Raw genomic sequence first — 19,863 nt, 5'->3', positions numbered from 1 at the left:
CAAATGTGTCTGAGCAAAAGATTGAAGGGCTGTAGCTGGCTGGAAAGCCATTACCCAGGGTAAAATATCTGGTGTAAAAATCTCATCTAAAACATCCTAAACTTTTAATGTGCATGAAACAGCTACATGGCCGCATAATCCCTTCTCTCCCACCCAACAGGCACTGAGGGTACAATCACAAGCTTCCTTTCTCCCAGTCATTTAAATGTAGTTTTGTGCTTTGGTTTGAACAGGGACAGGTACGTGGCTGGAATGAAATTCATTTTTCCACTCTGTGCACTGAGGACATTCCTGAGCCACAGTAAAAGGATTTTTGAGTTTCAAGGGTCAAATCACCAAGGACAGTTGTATCTCAGCTGGCAATGCTACTGGCTGTATATCATTTCAATAGCATCTTCAATGGGGATTATAATCTGAATTGAAGTGGAAATATCCGAGGCAATGAAGCTGTCAGCAGTCTAAAATTAAGGAATTAAAAACAGCAGAAAAGCATTACAGGATTTATTCTGTGTGTATTAGAAAGAGAAGGCTAAATACACTGCAGCCCTTCTTTGAGTCTGAGATTTCACAAAGGTACAGAGAGCAGCAAGAACAATGATCCCATCAATATAAAAAGGATGGCACTATGAAAATCAGCGACATGAGATGTAAATCCTCCTAACTGGAAAAAGCAGATGAGTCACAGAGGGTTGGGCTGAAGTAAATAAAAGGAGCAATGAAAAGGCTTTGGGAAATAGGAGATCTGAAGTGGCTCAGAAAGCAGGTCCCCAACCAGATGCAAGATGAGAAATAAAAAGCCCCAAATAAGATAAGAAATATTTAGGGACATACTACAATGGCCATTACATACTAGAGTCCATTTATTATAGCTGAGGCAAGAAACTCCTGTCTGTGATTTCCTACACAACAATCTGTTCCCCCCCCACACACACACACACAAGAGAAAACCCACACACCAAACACACACTTCAAAAGCCATTACCTGTTCTGTTCTCAGGTCCTCACTTAAAAAAACAAAACAAGATTCCCTACAAAACAATCTAATAGTTTCCAACAAAAAAATTTATTTATTTTAGGCAAATTCCACATATTTCTCTGCTGTTTTCCCTTTAGCTCCATCCTAGGTAAATCCCAGAAAGGTATTTCTTACCTACGCTAAAGAAATTGTGATTACACCACTGAACACAAGGAAAAACAGTGAAAATAAAATAGAGTCCATTGCAGATAAAATACAAAAAGAAGTTTCAGCAAACGCAGTGTCCAAAAAGCATCAAGCTCTTCTCAGCAAAAGAAATAAAAATTCAACCTATACCATCCATATTTAACACTCATTACAGTGTAATTCCTTTAGTTACACATCTAAAAAAATGTAAAGAATTCTCTGTATTTTAAGCAAACAAAAAGTATACCCATTTCTCAGCTGGACAAGCAATTCCTGAACCATACCATCTGTACAGAATGTTATTAGTTTAACACTAAAAGGTACCCAACAGAAATGTTTCCCTGCACACACACAAGGCCACAGAACACAGAGTGACAAGCAGCCAGGACTAGTACAAAGGATGAGGTGGCTAAAGGCCAATGGGGTTTCCAGAAGAAACATTCAGCTTGCAGACTCCTCACAAAAGATGAAGAGAATCAAAGACAGAAACCATGAGAACTCCACAGAATTTACTGCAGGATGGGACAGGGGGAGTTTGTGGAGAAGAGGCTAATTGAAAGGTCTCTTTATTTGGAATTTGGAGGTTTGCCAACAAGGCTAAGGTTATGGTATCTCTGCAGGCAGTAGGGCACTAATGACTGGGGACAAAGCTTGTTCTGCAGCACAGGTTGAGTGTGGAATTGCTTCCCAACACCTCTAGCCAATCTCTAGTGGGAGAATTACATACAAATTCTCTGTCAAGTCTTTAAAGAGTTTTCTAGAGTCCTGGGGGTATAAACAATCTTTATCAAGAAAGGGAAAAGTCCAGAGCTGATCAGTGAGTCTTCTTGGTAGAGCCAAAGCCAGAGAAACCCATCACGGCTGCCATTTCATCATCCTCTTCAAATGTCAAGTCTTCCTCTGCCCTCCTCTTCTTCTCTCTCTGTTTTTCCTTCTTATAGGCTTTGGCCTTTTCCTCCTGCAGTACAAGGAAAGAAATGCAGTGTGAGTCTAGCTTTCTTATACTGCAAACCCTTTAAGATAGAAGGTCTGGACACTTATCAGTTAGCCTAATTTCTATCACCAGTGTAGGGAGACAGAATTCTTTTCTGTCTGAAGAACAGACAATGGATGGAAGGAAAATGGCGGACTTGGAGCAGAGTGGCTTCCCACAGGGAAAGGCCATGGTCCAGTGACCCTAACAAGTAAATTGCACCTAAGAGGATTATACTGCAATAGTGTTGTGTGATTCTCAGCTTCCCCTGTTAAACAAATGCCAAAGACTTAATCAGAAACTCAACAAGGCAAAAGGCGAGTGGTTTTTAAAACAGGAGACATTTATGTTGTACTGATGCCCTGTTCCAACAACTGTGGTGCCGAATGACAGCTACGGACAATGTCACTGTCTGATGGCTTTTGGTGCAGCAGAGTGACAGCTGCTCAGTGGAACATAAGCTGAGTACTAAGTGGCCTGGGGGGGGAGGGGAGAGGTTGGCTTCAAAGAGTTTTCATTGCTCTAATCAGAATGTTTCATTCTATGAAAATCACAGGCCCTGGAACTGCGCCAGAATTCTGCTGGGGGTATACAGAAGTGTGACTTCAGCTCTGAACTCAGCAGCAGTTCCTGTTGGTGCTGGAGCTCAAGGTCTTTCAGTGTTTCCATCACCACCTGAACATCTATCACTTTGTAACTCCAACGCAGGGGATTTAGTCTGACAGCCACAATTAGCAGCTTATTGGTGTCACATACTACCGTTTATTTTTTTAGAGCATGTAGATTTCCATCAGTCTTTCATCCCAAGGAGTTTCCTGCACCCCTAATATGTCTCTGCATTTGTATTTCCCTAAATAGATTAATAAAAATTCCTTGGGTTCATCAGCAACAAATCCTGCAGTTGACCAGCTTTGTCCCAACCAAGTTGGAGGACGTGTTTTAGGATTGCATTGGTGGCCCTGTGGATAACCCATGCTGTAGAATAAAGCTCAGAGAATCTGGAAACCAAGGTGGCAGGGGAGCCTTATGTACCAGGAGCATTTATTCTGTAATGACCATTCACAGGAAATAAAATTATTAAGATTGCTCAGGCATGTACAAGATGCTTTTCAACGCCCAGAAGAGTTTTCCTGGTTATTCTGAAATGAAATTGGAGACAAATCTTCATTACAGGGCTTTGCTTTTGCCTTTTAAAAAACATGTTCAAGAGGGAGGGAAGTGACATGGGGCATTTGATTTTAACAGAGTTCCTGTGTGCACATATCAAGCTTCCTAAAGTTCTGGCATCCATGGGAGTGGCACAGATGCAGTAAACAACATAGGAGAAGTTCCTCTTCTACCTCAGCACCAGAAACCATGGCAGCACTACAAGGAAATATATGAAAAGTCAGCTTTAATTACCACTTTCTGAGCCCTGAGATCACATTCAGGTCATGGGAGTTGATACACTGAATGTTACATATTCTGATCAGTGTCACTATTCCTGAGAACATGAAGATTAGAGTTTTGTCTGAAAACAACTGCTCTGACAATTCAGAGAAAGGACTGAGGCGGGGGGGGGGGGGGGGGGGGGGGGGGGGGGAGGGGAACAGAAAATACCTTCTTTTAACCCAGCAGAGATCCTCGTGTACTGAGAGCACTTGCTGCAAACATTCTTTGCACATTTTTGTTTGATAGTTAGACACATGGTGGCTTCCTTCAATGAATGAATTGTTGCAATACTGCCATTGCCTCACCTCCTCTCTGAGCTCCTTCATCCTCTCCTCAAAGTCATAATCCTTCTGTTTCTCCTCCATTTTCTTCTTGTTCACTTCAAAGCGTTTCTTCACTTGATCTAGTGTGGAGCGCTCCACCCTCATGGACATGCCCAGATTCCTCTGATCTGGAGGGGACAGGAATGGACAGGGCTATTAGAGAGCAGCCATGTTACTTCTACTTCAGTGCTCATTAAATATCTGCAGACAGCCTATTCCAGGACCCAAAATTAGAAGTCTCAACACTCAGTGTCACTGTAACCTCCTCCAATTCCTATTCCACCCCTATACATCCCCTTGCACCAATGTTCCCCAACCCACTTCCAGTGCCACCATAGAGCCCAATTCAGTGTTGCCCTGTACTTTGTATAGTCATTTACTCAAGTATAAAGCGGATGTAAAATGCTGCCATTCTGATTAATGGCACTTTATACCCACTTCGCACTAACAGGGCAACAGTAAATCCAGCTCACAATGCGTTCACTGCCAATGCTTCACAAGTGCAACCTCTGAAAAATCAATTAGGGAAAAATGCCCCACCAGTGATTTGCTGATAGAACTCTGTGCTACCAGACAGCAAATTAGAGCTCCGGTCTCCATCTTAGTCCCTTGTTTCCATATTCTGTGCAGTTTGCAGTGTCTGACAGGTGATGGGTTTTAAAGGGATATTTCCACAAACAGTGGTTTCCCACATTTTTTTGGTCCAAGTCCTGCCCCCTCCCTACCTGGAGCCACATTCGGGAGCCAGGCCCAGGGGCTGCAGTCAGGAACAGGGCTGGTGCTGCACCTGGACCTCAGCTGGGAGTGGGGCTTTGTGGCACTTCCTCCCTGAACCCAGGAGGGCTGACCCAGGTTCCGCCACACACCGCTAACGTTTCTCCACATCCCTCTACAATGGGCACACTCAACAGTTTGGGGACCACTGATCTAAAACCTAGTCAAAATTAAAATGTAGATTTAAGATCCACACCTGCTCCTGAGCCCCCAAACCAATGTGTGTGGATTTATAATCACCTGCATCTATTCTTTATTGTTTCTCTCTTCCATGTCTGTGTGAAAGACCCACACAAACAGGAAGAAAACAACACCATAATTGATAAAATTTGCAGTTGACACAAAAACTGGATGGGTGAGATTCTGTGGCCTGCATTGTTCAGGAGGTCAGACTAGATGATCATAATGGTCCCTTCTGATCTTAAAGTCTATAAGTCTATGAGGAGAAAAGCTAAACTATTTAACGGGGGGAGTAGTAAATAAATAAAAAGGACAAGTCACTGACTCAGAGCAATCGGGATTGCTTGGTAAACTGGGCACAAGCAAATAATATGCATTTTAATACAGCTACATGTAACTCTGCTCTAGAAATTATTTTGGGGAAGTTCTCTGGCCTGTGTTATACAAGTGGTCAGACATGATGATCACAATGGTCCCTTCCAGCCTTGGAATCTATGAATGAAATGGGAAACCACATGACTAAACAAGGGAAACTGTGCTCTTGACAGCACTTGGTAAAGAAGCAGTTTCACATGTAAACAAAAAAGGGGAGTTGGGAGAGAAAGGCACATCTCATTTTTCAGTTAAAATAATCTTAGGCAGTACTCATAAATCAGGGCTGGCTCCAGGCCCCAGCGCGCCAAGCACATGCTTGGGGCGGCATGCCGCGGGGGGCGCTTTGCCGGTTGCCGGGAGGGCGGCAGGAAGCTCCGGTGGACCTCCCGCAGGCGTGCCTGTGGATGCTCCGCCGGAGCCGCGGGACACCTGCGGGAGGTCCACCGGAGTCGCAGGACCGGTGGACCCTCCGGAGGGACACCTGCAGGAGGTCCACCAGAGCCGCGGGACCGGCGAGCGGTAGAGCGCCCCCCGCAGCGTGCCGCCATGCTTGGGGCAGCGAAATGGCTAGAGCTGGCCCTGCTCATAATAATAGTAAACAAAATATTTACACACAAGTCTGACAAGTTGACTTGTTCCTTTAAAGGTGCCACGATGGTAGCCCCTACCCCATCCCAAATATTTTGAAGTGTCAGGAGTTCTGAATGGAAATCCAACTCTGTCCTGTCCACGGAAGGTGTAAGTGACTGGAGAAGATACAGAGTACTGATGTGGGAGATACTACTTATCAGAAGTAAGTTCTGCCAGGCAGCAGACCTCTTCAGGACAAAAAAAAAAAAAAAAATAAAAATAAAATAAATCAGTGTCATTTTGTAGAAGCTCAGTGTTAAGCAGGGAATTTCTAGTCATTGGTAAAATGCAGGCAGCAAGATTATAGCGCTGCCCATCCTCCAATGAAACACCAAGACAAATAATTACAAATAACTAATTCATAGAGAGTGAAGAGGGAAGATTCAAAGCTCTCTATAACAAGTGCAGTTGATTATGAACAAGTTTCCACATGGCAGTGTTTCCAAAGCACTTTTGCCTGGCCAATTCACCACGCATTCTTGGCTTCCTGACACCACACTGCCAGATAGTGTGCCACCTGTCTGGGACATGCCTTGGGGCAGCAGATTGCTTTGGAACCACCAATGCCAGCAGCAGTTAAGAAGCAGTACAAAGCTCAGGTACAAGAGTCTGAAAACAGCTTCAGAGTGGTCCAGACATACCAGGCAGTTTCACTTTGCATCCAGCTTTACGGCCTAGATCAAACTTCATTCTGTGAATGAGTTTATATAAGAGAGATCCCCTTGTGCACAACCTCTCTTCCCAACCAGCAACTCTCCCAGGATCTTACAAAAAGGACACGGCTGGTGCAACCATTTAGGTGACCTAGGTGGTCGCCTAGGGCGCTAGGATTTGGGGGGGTGGCATTTTCTTCGGCAGCGACCGGATCTTCGGCTGCCCCGGTTGCCGACGGCATTTAGGCGGAGGGAGCTGGGGCAGGAGAGAGCAGTGAGGGCTGCCTGCAGCAAGTGGGGGGCGGGGAGGACGGCATGCAGGGGATCTCCCAGCCCCAGCTCACCCATGCCCCACCTCCTCCCCGAGCATGCTGTGGCTGCTTCACTTATCCCGCCTCCCAGGCTTGCGGCGCCTAAGCTGATTGGTGCCGCAAGCCTGGGAGGCAGGAGAAGTGAATCAGCGATGGTGTGCTTGGGGTGGAGGCGGAGCAGGGGTGAGCTGGGGCTGGGAGGGGGGTGCCTCAGGGCGGGGAGCTGCCGCAGGAGGGGTGCCTCAGGGAGGAGCTGCTGCGGGGGGGAGGGGGGGCCTCAGGGTCAGGGCTCGGGGGAGGGCGCAGGGTGGAAGTTTTGCCTAGGGCACGAAACATCCTTGCACCAGCCCTGAAAAAAGGATAGAGGTTAATAATATGTGAGGATCATGCAGTGAGGAAATAAATGTGTTCCAGGATTTATACTTCCAAATTCTACTGAAATATAAATCCATCTCTCACCAGCTGACCCCCAATGTGTGTCACATATAGGCCTGTCCTCCTAACAGAGCCACTTTTAAACACATTTCAGCAAACTACAGTGGTTTACTCTCAACACTCCTTTAAAAATCCCATTTTTCTTTGATTTTTCTTGTTTCTCACCTCAATAGGTTTATTTTGAAAAATTTTTTGCATTCTCTTCATTTTTTCATACTCAAACTTCCAACCTTCTCTCTTCCCTCTGATTTCCTATGTTCACTCTTCCCCCAGTAGTCCCCTATGATTTTCTCCCATGCCCCTTCAACTCCCCAGAATTGGGCAACTGGTCCAAATATTATCCCAGACTACAATCCCATTCCATTAGTTTACCTTTTGTGTACAATAGAAAAAGAATCACAAAACTCAGATTTGTTATTATGCAACACAATGAAGAGTTTTAACTATATATAATTGCTGTCGTAAACTGATGGGGTGAAAATGTTCATGGCTGATGCATGCACAATTGAAACTTTCTAGGACAGTGGGATTGCCTCCTTTCAAAGGAAGCAGATCCATAGACAACTCAAATAGTATGATGACCCCACAGTAGTTCATAAACTCAGAGGTTCTCAAACTGTGACTCATCCAGGATGCCTGTGCCTATTTATAACAAAAAGGTTTCAGAACCCAAGTGTACACAAGGATCGCACCCAGAATTTGCACTCTGCTCCTCTGACTTAGAACATCTAAAAAGGAATCTCTCTGAGGAAGAGAGAAGGAGGCAAGGTTAGTGAGGATCTGCTGAGGTAACACATTCTATGAATGTAAGTTAGTGGGTGAATAATGTCAATTTTTCCTTCAAAGACTGTCTTTGAAACCACACATTGCAGAAGCCTAGAAAGTAGAATCAGAGTCAAAGAGGGGTGTTGAACAAGCCTCTAATTAAACAGAGAATCCCATTCACCTGTGTAAGTTTGGACTGTGTCCAGAATGTAACCCCTTCTGGAGAGTTGTCATTTATAATCTTGCTCGGGGAGTTAAGAGTATTCATGGCACCATGACACTCAGCACCATGAGGTAAAATCTGGCCGGTGCACTAGTTGCTCCGTGACTAGCTGCACTGTTTCTGACTCTTCAAATGTGTCAAGCAGCAGCAATGCCAGTCCCTTTGAGAAATTCAGAGTTGCTTTGTGAAAGTCAGACTTTGACTAGACTCCAACAGCACTTTCTCTGTGTTTGATCAGCCTCTGAAACAGGCAGATTGCAAGAGATCTTGAGCCATTTAGGGTAATTTTGGCTTAGCCAGACAATTGGCAAAGTGCAGATAGGCTTGAAAACATTGTCTTCTTAAGTGAGGAGCCACCACAGATAAATACCCTGTGGCTTTGGAAAATGCAAAATGTCAATACCTTGTATTGGAAATGCTTGCTGCTGAACTGGAACTTTGGAAGTTTCCTGGGTCTTTCTTATAGAAATATGAAAATAAACATCTGAGATAGAGCACATTAAACCTGTGCTGTGAAATAATGGAAGGCATATTTGACAGAGAAACTATGTAAGACTTAATTCTTAATGAATTTGTTTAGCTTTTTATAACAGAGATAAGACAAAGGCCCTCACTTTCTTTTAAGGACTTAAGAAAAGTAGTAATACGGGGAATAGAAGCCTTTGCCTTTGAACTCAGACAGTTTCCATAGTACTAATCTTTAAAAGGAAGTAATTTTTTCCCCACCACACCTTCTTGTGAGAAAGACCCCCTAAAAAGAGATCGAAAATACAAAACAACTGCCATTTCCCATCATTTCTAGCACCCATTCATCTGACTGAAATGGAAAAGGAAACATGAAGTGGTCTATCCCCAAAAAGTATTATATGGGGAACAGATGAGGAAATAAACTACTGGGGCTTTTATAGATTCCATGAAACCTGCTCCTTGACAGAGGAACAATAGCTCTGAGGTAGAAAGTGGTCTCTATGAAAGTGGGACGTAAGGGACTTATACTGCCACTATCTTCTTTTTCAAATGTATGAGAAATTCACAAGGGAAAAAAAAAAGATAATTGATATTTGGGTCTTTAGAACAGGGAAGACTGAAGATCTATCTACATTCTCATATGGCCCCCACCACTGTATCATCTAAGTACTCCACAAATATGATTGAATTTGACCAATTCATTTCCTTTATTGGTAGTACTGTGGCCAGATGAGCCCACAACTTTCTAGCTATATCCAAAAGACCCTTAGTATTGGGTCAGCAACCTTTTTGCTCTCTGCACAACCAAGTACATATAAAAAATTCTGAGACTTTTCATTTTGGGCTACAGAGAGGGGAAGGTCCAGAGCCTTGGGCATCTAGATTATGATCTCTAGAAAGGCCTTGGAATCTTCTGGTGGTGACACAGAAGAAAGGACCATAGACTCCACAGATGGAAGATTGCTTTCTACACTGTTTCCTCCTCTTATTTCTACTTCTCTAGTTTTCAACCAATTCCTTCTTTCTAGGAGACGGGGATATGAAAAAAATACAAGAATTAGAAACAGAAACTCACTTCTCCCTTGAATATTCAGATGTTGAAGCCAGTTACAGCACAGACCATATTTATGATGAATGCAACAGTGGCTGCCTCCAACTGCCACAGAATCCTAAAATGGCAATGTTTGTTACTCTTGTACGACACTGCACCAGACATAAAATCAGCACATGGGGAAAGGACCTACTAGTGAAAGTGGCACTTTTTACAGTCAGTTCCTGAAACAATGCCAAAGTACGTTTATGTTAACTTGGACTGATCAGATCTTTCTGTGTGACTATGCTCCACAGCAGAGTCAAATTATACTAATCCTTTAAGAGCTACAGATCCACATTCCAGCTGCAAAGTCAGAACAACAGATCCTCCACTGAGAGAACAGTAAGGGTTCTCACCCATGTCCTCTAAAATTTCTGCCTTTAGATGGTGTAAAGGCTTAACTAGTGTAGACTGCAAAACTAGATCCAAGTGGTCACCCCCTACAGAAGGATGAGTTGTCAAAAGCTTTAAGAACTGATGAAACCACCACTGGTAACTTCCTCAGAACAGATGGGTTCTCAATGTTGTTAGATGTTCGGCTGCATGTGTGTGTTCTCCCTGTGTGCTGCCCCAGCTCTGTGCAGACAGCTGGCACGGCAGACCTCAAGCGAACCGCCCAATGTCCACGAGATCCATTAAGGTACAAAAGCATCAGGCCAGGTTTATTTTCAATAAAACATGGTAATAACACCTGGCAGGCTCTACGACGATACTAAGACACATATGCCCGTGACAATGGATGCAGCTCAGCGAATGGAGGGACTTTCCATTTCCCCCTCGGCTGGACCAAGACACTCTCTCAGAGATACCTCTTTATACCTTGATACAAACAAGTTCCATACTGCCCCTCTGACATAGTTAGTTATTGCCCCTGTCATGCTAGTTATCACCCATCTCCTTGTACATGTTGGTTCGATCAAAACATCTCTATTCATCACACTGTCATCCTGACCTTATCTTTCAGGAGGGGTTAGTGTGTTCCTGTTATCCGTGAGGAATGTTTTTGTACCATCCTGAATATCGGGATATACTGGTACCATTGTTCTGGAATGTGTTTGCGTGAGTACTCTGTGCCTAGCACTTCTTAGGAATGTGTTTCTGCAATATCAGCTCTGTTCTTGCCACATTCTGTGAACTTGCGAGCAGGCAGAGCCTGATGTTTGCTCACAGCCTGACTTTTGCTAACTTTGCTTTATATTAGCAAAGGTTACCCACTACTTTAGCTCAGGTCTCATACCCAGCCTCTAATACAAGGGTTTATATCTCAGGTTCTCTTCCTACTACACTCAGGACTGAGGATTAAAATTGACAACTCTTTGACTGATCACTTTGGACAAGGATGTTGAGCTCTTCTTTTGCACCACTTGTTTTCCATATCAACAACTGGAGAAATCAAAGCTTGTTGGTATTGTCTTGCCCTCCTTCTTCACGTCCGACCTGAAGTGATGGATCCCAACTCTGTTCCCTGCTTCCTTGGATAAAACGATATCTGTGCCTGCCTTGATGATGATGGCCTCTGATTAATGTCTGGACAATGCTGACCTCAAAGGCAGAGAACACAGGCTCCCACCTGAGGACTTAGACACTGATGAATTAATCAGTTTTGAAGAACAAGGGCATGAAGTCAAATCCTCCTCCACCAGGAAGACCTCCTTCTCCACTCCCATCATGCTTTATGGGGGACAAAGCCTCACAAGATGAACACCTGCTGGGACACTATTTCTCTCCTAAGTGCTCTACTCACTAACAGGCTGATCTACAGTAGATATTTTGCTCAGCAAGCAGCATACTTTTGTGAATCCAGCCTCTCATTCTGGGTCAGCTGCAATTCCAATGGAGTCAAGACAAACAGAATTGCTCAGTCACTACAAATTTATTTTAAAAATTCAATACTACAGCTCTACCTAATTATAAAATAGGAAAGCTAAGCCAATGTTAAATTTAAACTAACCAGAAGATAAAGTTGAGAGAATAGGAGTTCTTACTTCCAGGAATGATCACACAAATAGAAAAAGGAAATTACAGTTGGCCCAGAGGATGAGGGATAGCTTTTTATACTTCATGCCATGGAACCTTTTGATCCCACCTAGGCACAAGCACCTCCTGAATGGTTGTGTTGTTATCAACAGGAGCCCAGCACATAGCTTGCACAGTATGGATCTACAAGGCAAATCAATAATTCTGTTTAAACAAAGTAGTTAATCCCCACAACACCCCTGTGCATTTCAGCCATGTTTTAGAGATGAGGAAACAGACTCGGAGGTTGAGTACCTTGCTCAGAGCCACAGAGGGAGACCGGGTTATAGTTGGTATCAGAGCTTAGGAATTTATTATGCTCCACTTCCCTCTAAGAAAGGGATCTAGATATGAGGGGACCTATCCCCTATTCCTTCCTTAGAAATTTCCTTCTAACATTGACATGCCAATGATATTTATCATCCACTTTTAAAGTTCCCTGATGTACTGCATAGCTTGCTGACAATAGGGTTCTCTGACAACAGAAATTCTGAAGCATTTTCTCACTCCCAGTCCAATGAAGGGCTTAACTGTTGCAATTTCTCCTGAGCTCATTTCACACCAGTGACCTCCAGCACCATGGAAAAGTTGTCAGGAGATAAGTCAGCATTTCCATTGCCCTCACCAGCAAATGCTGAGTAAATCCTAATATCAAAAGCATTTATTTCCATATGTGCCAACACTTGACACGGTAGGACCTGGCCACACAGAAGGAAGTAAATTTGGTAGGGGAAAGGCTTGTAACAGTATTTTAGTGATCACGCAACATGGCACAGAGAAAATATTTTATCCTTACGCTTTTTGCCATTGATGTGATCCAAGAAGTTGATGGAGTCTTTCACCACACAGTCACATACATTACAGTAATATCTGGGAAGAAAGAGAGAAGGGATCAGCTCCAAAGCACAAGACAAAATTCATCCTGCAAGAATTTTCCTTTCACGCCAATTAGAGAGAAATTCACCTGGGCCTGGTTCAATTCCAGACAGCAGCCCCAGACTCAAAAATACTGCACCGAAAGAAAGCTAGAATGCTAAACAGTATGCTGAGCATTCAGAAATATGGTAAGTATGAGTCCAGCATTAAACAGGAGCATTGAACTATATTGTCCGGACTCTGATAAGCCTGATTCTGGGATAGTACCTCCTCCCCCAGGGCGAAAGGGAAGTTATCTACAACACAGAGAGTCAAAGAAACAATGTGCGCTAGTAGAATCACCACCCACTTCCTATAAAGTCTCAAGTGACTTTTCCCAGGTCCTACTCCCCACGTTTTGGTGAGGTGGGGTTAGAGACGAGCTGGAAGAGAAACTGGCCCATCTTTGCAGTTCTACGATGGCTTATTTTTGCTTTCAGTTAGCCCCTTTCTAAGTGGAAACCCCTTCTCTCCCATCCATCCATATCTCTTGGTACCTTTTGCTACCTTCCTCTGACAACAGGCCATTGAAATGCTTATTATTATTCTGGGCCATCTTTAAAGCTCCTTGTTCCAGAGACTCGATGGCTCAGAATACCAAGGATGGGTTAAGGAGCCTTTCACTAGCTCAAATGTAACACCTGTCAATAGTAACCAAGAGTCATTACTACAGCAGAGGCCTTTGGGGATTTCTGTGCGCAAACCGGCCTCAGCCCCATTTCTAGATCACAAAAGCATCTTGATATGTAACTGGCTTCTTATTGCCGGTCTTAGCCAAGAAGCCCAGGACTGACCAGGCTATAGAGATTGCCTGGAGGAAGTTTCCAGAGCATGGCTGAGAAACATTGATGTGGGGTGGTAAGGGAAGAAGTTTGCCCTGCTGCACTTCTGGCCATAATTCCAGAAAGTTAATTTCCAGATCTAACATGATATAGAAGCTGGCAGAAATTGCTGTAACCAAAAAGTATTCCTCCTGTGCTGCTGAGGAGGTACAAAAACTGGCACTCTATAAGGCTTCCTTGCTTTGCCATGACCCTAGTTGCACATAACACTATCCCAAGACTCTTTCTTTGTTAATATCTGAACGCACGATAGCCTGGAAAAAAATAAAGATGATTTACCCTCCCATCTCTGACTGAGGGGTAGTTTTGGTGATGACAATGGTTTTCCCCAGCTTGGATTCCAGATCCACTTTATAGTCTCGGTGCCGCAAAAGTTCCCTCTTGACAGGCTGAACCGGTTTGCCTAAAAACAGAACCAAAAACAAACACACAACATAGCATCTTCAGAAAGGTTTGGGAACCTAAAACAATGGATCACAAGTTGCCCACAGTGGAGAAGGCCATTGAGAACCACTGGGCCATCCGGTTCACGCTGGGATTCCATTTTTTAAAGATCAGAGGGGTAGCCGTGTTAGTCTGTATCTGTAAGAGCAGCAAAGAGTCCTGTGGCACCTTATAGACTAACAGACGTTTTGGAGCATGAGCTTTCGTGGGTGAATACCCACTTCGTCAGATGCATCTGACGAAGTGGGTATTCACCCACGAAAGCTCATGCTCCAAAACGTCTGTTACTCTATAAGGTGCCACAGGACTCTTTGCTGCTCTTACATTTTTTAAAGAGTAATTCTTCCCTGCATTGTAGGGAACAGTAGAGTAAGTGATAGTTTGTAATTAATAAGATTGCTAAAGAATCCTCAGTCATCCAATTGGGCCACACTTTGAGCTCTTCCCATTTCCAGAGGCTGATCATTCCTCCACTTCTATATGGAACAGAACAGGGAAGGAATAAGGTTCCTGGCCTCTTTTTTATTAAAACAACAAAAAAAAAAAAACCCACTGGATTATAGTCTATGGCAAGCAAAGGAAAAGGAACAAAAGACAAACTGGCCCTGAATTCTTGTTATTTGCTTCCACCTGCTTTCCCTCTCACATTCAAAGGGGCTGGGTGAATCACTGTAAGACAGTCTACCTGGAGTCAGCGCACTACTCACCATCTTTCTTCTCTCTCTCTTCCGTGAGCCGTTTCTCTGCAAGTTTCTCATATTCATCTTTATCCCACTTCCGACGGAAGTCCAGGTTTTTAGTCTGCAAGGGAAACAAAACGTGAGGCTTCACTATACAACTCCACTAGCAGCAAGAAAAGACTGACCCTGGACAAAGCTGAAATTATGTGGCTTGTTGGGCCATGGTGACAAGCGAGCGCACTAAAAGTGCACTCCAATGACCTCCTCTGTACACACAGCCAGGAGCAGGAGGGCTGATGTAGGAAGATAACGCTTTGCAGTTGTACAGCACCTTTTAGCAGAGGATTTCATGGCTCTGCACAAACGAAAGCTTAGTGAGCTCTTGAGATAATAATCCCCATTTTCCATTTATGAGAGAAGTGGGCGGGGAGTGTTAAAAATTATGGAAACAAGTATTTATAAACACTAAGTGACAAAGCCCAATACTACAGAAAATGTGACATTTCTCTCACCAAAGTCAATAATCTGAATCCACAAAAGATCATGCTGACAAACCTAAGACTGAGATACTCTTGACAAATACATACAAAGATGTGTGTGCACATACGTCTATACCTGTGCACACAGAGTACATGATGGTGTGATACAGAGGTTTAATCAACACGATTATAAGATGGATGCCCTATTCACAAGAAATAAAGCCAAATTGACTTATACAGAATATTCCAACTAAGTATGGCATACACCGAATACAAGTTGTAGAAAAACTAAGCACTTTAACAAAAAATTATATATCAGGCACTGAAATTTTTGTATTCCTTCAATTGCAAAGGCCAGATACCAGAAATACCAGGAGACCAACTGCATGTATTTCTAGTGAGTTATGGCCTCTTAGGAATAACCTAGAATAGATCTTCTATGCATAAACATTTCACATTTACAGTTGTATCCCTGGTCCTTCCATGACTAGAAGTTACTGTTGGGTTTCAATGGGAAAATAGGGACCTCCCCTGTCCAGTGGGATAAGGCTCTTGACTCCAGCCTTGCAAAGTCATCACTATGGCACTACCAAACACGTGGCCATGAAAAACAGATCATGGACCAGTGTTTCTCAAACTGGGGGGTCCTGACCCAAAAGCGAGCTGCAGATGGGTCGCAAGGTTATTTTAGAGGGGTCATAGTATTGCCACACTTACTTCTGTTCTGCCTTCAGAGCTGGGCAACCAGAGAGCAGTGGCTGTTGGCCAGGTGCCTAGCTCTGAAGGCAGCGCCCCACCTGCAGCAGCACAGAAGTAAGAGTGATAATACCATACCATGCCACCTTTACTTCTGTGCTGCTGCCTTCAGAGCTAGGTGGCCAGAGAGAGGCAGCTGCTGACTGAGGACCCAGCTCTGCAGGCTGCAGTGTAGAAGTAAAGGTGGCAATACCATAACTTGCCATCTTTATTTCTGTGCTGCTGGCAGCAGCTCTGCCTTCAGAGATGGCCTCCCAGCCAGCAGCCCCCATTCTCCAGCTCTGAAGACAGTACCACCCCCAGCAGCAGTGCAGAAGTAAGGGTAGCAATACTGCAACCCCCACTACAATAACCTATGACACCCCACACACACACACACACACAGGGCCGGTGCAACCACTAGGCAAACTAGGCGGCCGCCTAGAGCGCCAAGATTTGAGGGTGCCAAAAAATGGTGCCCAAAATGTCTGGGATGCTCACCTGGCACTGGCTAAATGTGTAACACTCTTCCCGCTGCCGTGCAAGGGGGCGCTGCGGCTTTGATCAGCTCTGGCCAGCAAGCCGGGAGTGATGTCATTCCTCCTCCAGCTGCCAGGGGCGCCGTGCTGCTCCCTGCTGCTCTGGCTCTTCCTCATGGCCCCTGCCCCTGCTCAGCCCCGCCCTCCCCTGAGCTCTGCACCAGGGCTGGGCCTGCACTCACCAGCGGGAAATGCAGAGACCCGGCCCCAGCCGCGCCGCCGGGGAGTGATTCCCCCCTGGCCTCCAAGCCAGTCCCGCCCCTCCAGAGACCTGCCTCCTCCACAGAACCCTGGGGCCCCCCACTCCTCCTCCTAGAAGCCTGGGGCACCACACACCTACCCCTGGGGCTGCGTAGGGCCCCAGAATATCTAGGGACGGCTCTGGTACCCGCCACCCTGCCCGCAGCCAGCCCTTGCTGTACCCCCTGCCCTGCCTGAAGTCAGCCCCACACCCCATCTCCAGCCAACCCCACTCCCCGTCGTCAACCAGCTCCGCATCCCCTGCCGTGCCCGAAGCCAGCCAGCCCCACACACTGTCTCCAGCCAACCCCTGCCGCACCCCCCTGCCCGAAGCCAGCCAGCCCTGCACTCCCCTGTCTCCAGCCAGCCCCTGCCTGAAGCTAGCTAGCCCCACACACCCCCCATCTCCATCCAACCCCTGCTGCATCCCTCTGCCCGAAGCCAGCCAGCCCCGCACTCCCCTTTCTCCAGCCAGCCCCTGCCGCACCCCCCCTGCCTGAAGCCAGCTAGCCCCACACCCCGTCTCCATCCAACCCCTGCCGCACCCCCATGCCCAAAGCCAGCCAGCCCCACGCCCTGTCAGGTTATTCATTTATTTTCATTAAATATGTAGACTAAATAATGAAATTTAATAAATTTTCAAGCTCAATGTGTATTAATTCTAATGAACAATGCCATATTATACAGTATTCGTTTTTGAAAATTTATAATAAGCGATGCTCCGGGGGGGTGGGGGGGGGGCGCACAAGGTGGAAGTTTCGCCTAGGGCACAAAATATCGTTGCACCGGCCCTGCCCACACACCACTCCTTTTTGGGTCAGGACCCCTACAATTACAACACCATGAAATTTCAGATTTAAATAGCTGAAATCATGAAATTTACTATTTTTTAAAATCCTATGACCATGCAATCGACCAAAATGGACCATGAATTTGGTAGGGCCCTAGTTACATATCAGACTTTAAAATCATTACTTTTTTTATTTGCAGAAAAGCTGTCTCAGGTCCAACTCTCCTATTCCTGCGTCTCTGACAAATAGGGGAGAGGAGGGGAACAGGAAGAGAGAAAACATTTCTGGAACAGATTTTTTTTTTTTAAATGTCTTTTGCTCAAAAACTAAGAATGCTCAAGTGAGTTCCAGGGGAGATGGGCAGTGACACTGTCAAATGTTCAAGGATACAAGATTTATTATGGAAAATAATCCATCACATGGATATGACCTCTACATACATGAAGTGCAAATTTTATCTAGGCCCCTGTGGTGATGTTAAAATTAAGGTTGTGACAAGATACGCACTTGTGATTCAATTCAGTTTCCACATTGGCACAATCATTTTTCAGATAACAGTTCTGCTCAGCCTTTCTGCCAGTCTCTGAGCCTCTCCCCCACCTATTCCCTGTCCACAATTGTTAAAACACAAAGAAGAGCCCCATTCAGACTGATATGATCAGGTATGTCCCTCTAGCAAACCACAGAAGGTTCACTAAAGGCAGCAGCCAACTGGAGTGGTGCCTTCCCCACATTCAAGGCATCTCAAGTAGCTATTCTCCCTCTCCTACCATAAAATCATAGAAGTGTAGGATTGGAAGGGACCTTGAGGTCATCCAGTCCAGTCCCCTGCCCTCAAGGCAGAACTATGTAATAACTAAGCCATTCCTGACAGTTAAGTCTAATCTGCTCTTAAAAACCTCCAAGATACTACAACCTCCTTAGGTAATTTATTTCTGTGCTTAACCACTCTGACAGCTAGCAAGATTTTTCTTAATGTCCAACATAAAGCTCCCTTGCTGCAATGTAAGCCAATTGCTTCTTGCCCTATCCTCAGAGGTTAAAGAGAACAATTTTTCTCCCTCTTACTTGTAAAAACCTTTTATGTACCTGAAAACTGTCATCATGTTCCCCTCTCCCCCCTAGGTCTTCTCTTCTTCACACTAAACAAACCCAATTTTTTCAATCTTCCCTCATAGGTCATGTTTTATAGATCTTTAATAATTTTTGTTGTTCTCCTCTGAACTTCCTCCAGTTTGTCCACATCTTTCCTGAAATGTGGCACCCAGAATTGGACACAATACACCAGCTGAGGCCTTATCTGCAGGGAGTAGAGTGGAAGAATTACTCTCATGTCTTGCTTACAACACTCCTACTAATACATCCAGAATGTTTGCCTTTTTTGCAACAGTGTTACACTGTTGACTCATATTTAGCTTATGATTCACTATAACCCCCAGATCCCTTTCCACAGTACCTTTTCCTAGGGAGTCATTTCTCATTCTGTACATGTGCAAATGATTGTTCCTTCCTAAGTGAAGTATTCTGCATCTGTCCTTATTGAAATTCATCCTATTTATAGAGCCTTGAGTGGATACAAATTTATACCTGCAGATATAAATCAGTATCTGTAGAGCTATCCCAGGAAACATGGCGGTGAAAGGAGCAGAACACAGGGCAAACATTCTCAAGAGCCAGCGCCCCACACCGGCAGCTACTCCAGCATAGCTGTACTGACCCCAACCCTACCCACTGGGGTGGGAACCAGGCTCATCAGCAGCTGTCCCTGGTCGCACTTCCCTGTGTTCTAGCAGCACGCACGCTCCCAGACAGGAGATGCAGACAGCTGTGTGGAAGGGATGGGGCAGGGATGGGGGCGGGGGACAGTACAGCCACGCAGGAGGAGCTGCCACACCGGGTGCTGGCTCCTAGGAGCAGCGGCCCCATGCTTTACTCCTTTCACTGCTGTGGTATCTGGGAGAGCACTGTAGTTCCACAGATATAAATTTGTATCCATGCAAGGCTGCTTATTTACTTCAAACCATTTCTCCAGTTTGTCCAGATCATTTTGAATTTTAATCTTACCTTCCAAAGCACTTGCAACCCCTCCCAGCTTGATATTGTTCGCAAATGTTATAAGTGTACTCTCTACGCCATTATCTAAATCACTGATGAAGATACTGAACAGAACTGGACCCAGAACTGATCCCTGTGGGACCCCACTCGCTATGTCCTTCCAGCTTGACTGCGAACCACTGACAACTAGTCTCTGGGAATGGTTTTCCAACCAGTTATGCACTCACCTTAGAATAGCTCCATAGGCTGTATATCCCTAGTTTGTTTATGAGGTCATGTGAGACAGTATCAAAAGCCTTACTGAAGTCAAGATATACCACATCTACCACTT

The 19,863-nt window shown here is 45.0% G+C and overlaps 1 protein-coding gene across 1 annotated transcript in view; it reads right to left on the bottom strand.

Annotated features, from left to right (window-relative positions):
* Window positions 1-486: 486 nt before the first annotated feature.
* The window catches only part of ZMAT2 (zinc finger matrin-type 2), a 29,835-nt gene continuing 10,458 nt past the window's right edge, over window positions 487-19,863 (bottom strand). The window contains exons 2-6 of the mRNA XM_050962492.1: window positions 14,721-14,814; window positions 13,849-13,972; window positions 12,609-12,682; window positions 3,872-4,017; window positions 487-2,120 (exon numbers count right to left, since the gene is read on the bottom strand). Coding sequence (XP_050818449.1) covers window positions 1,977-2,120; window positions 3,872-4,017; window positions 12,609-12,682; window positions 13,849-13,972; window positions 14,721-14,814 — 582 coding nt within the window. The 3' untranslated portion in view covers window positions 487-1,976. The remainder of the gene's footprint in view (window positions 2,121-3,871; window positions 4,018-12,608; window positions 12,683-13,848; window positions 13,973-14,720; window positions 14,815-19,863) is intronic.

This window comes from Gopherus flavomarginatus, chromosome 7, assembly GCF_025201925.1.
Source record: "Gopherus flavomarginatus isolate rGopFla2 chromosome 7, rGopFla2.mat.asm, whole genome shotgun sequence".
Classification (NCBI taxonomy): domain Eukaryota; kingdom Metazoa; phylum Chordata; order Testudines; family Testudinidae; genus Gopherus; species Gopherus flavomarginatus.
Note: the sequence above shows the minus strand (reverse complement) of the source record. Positions and strands in the feature narration are given on the sequence as shown.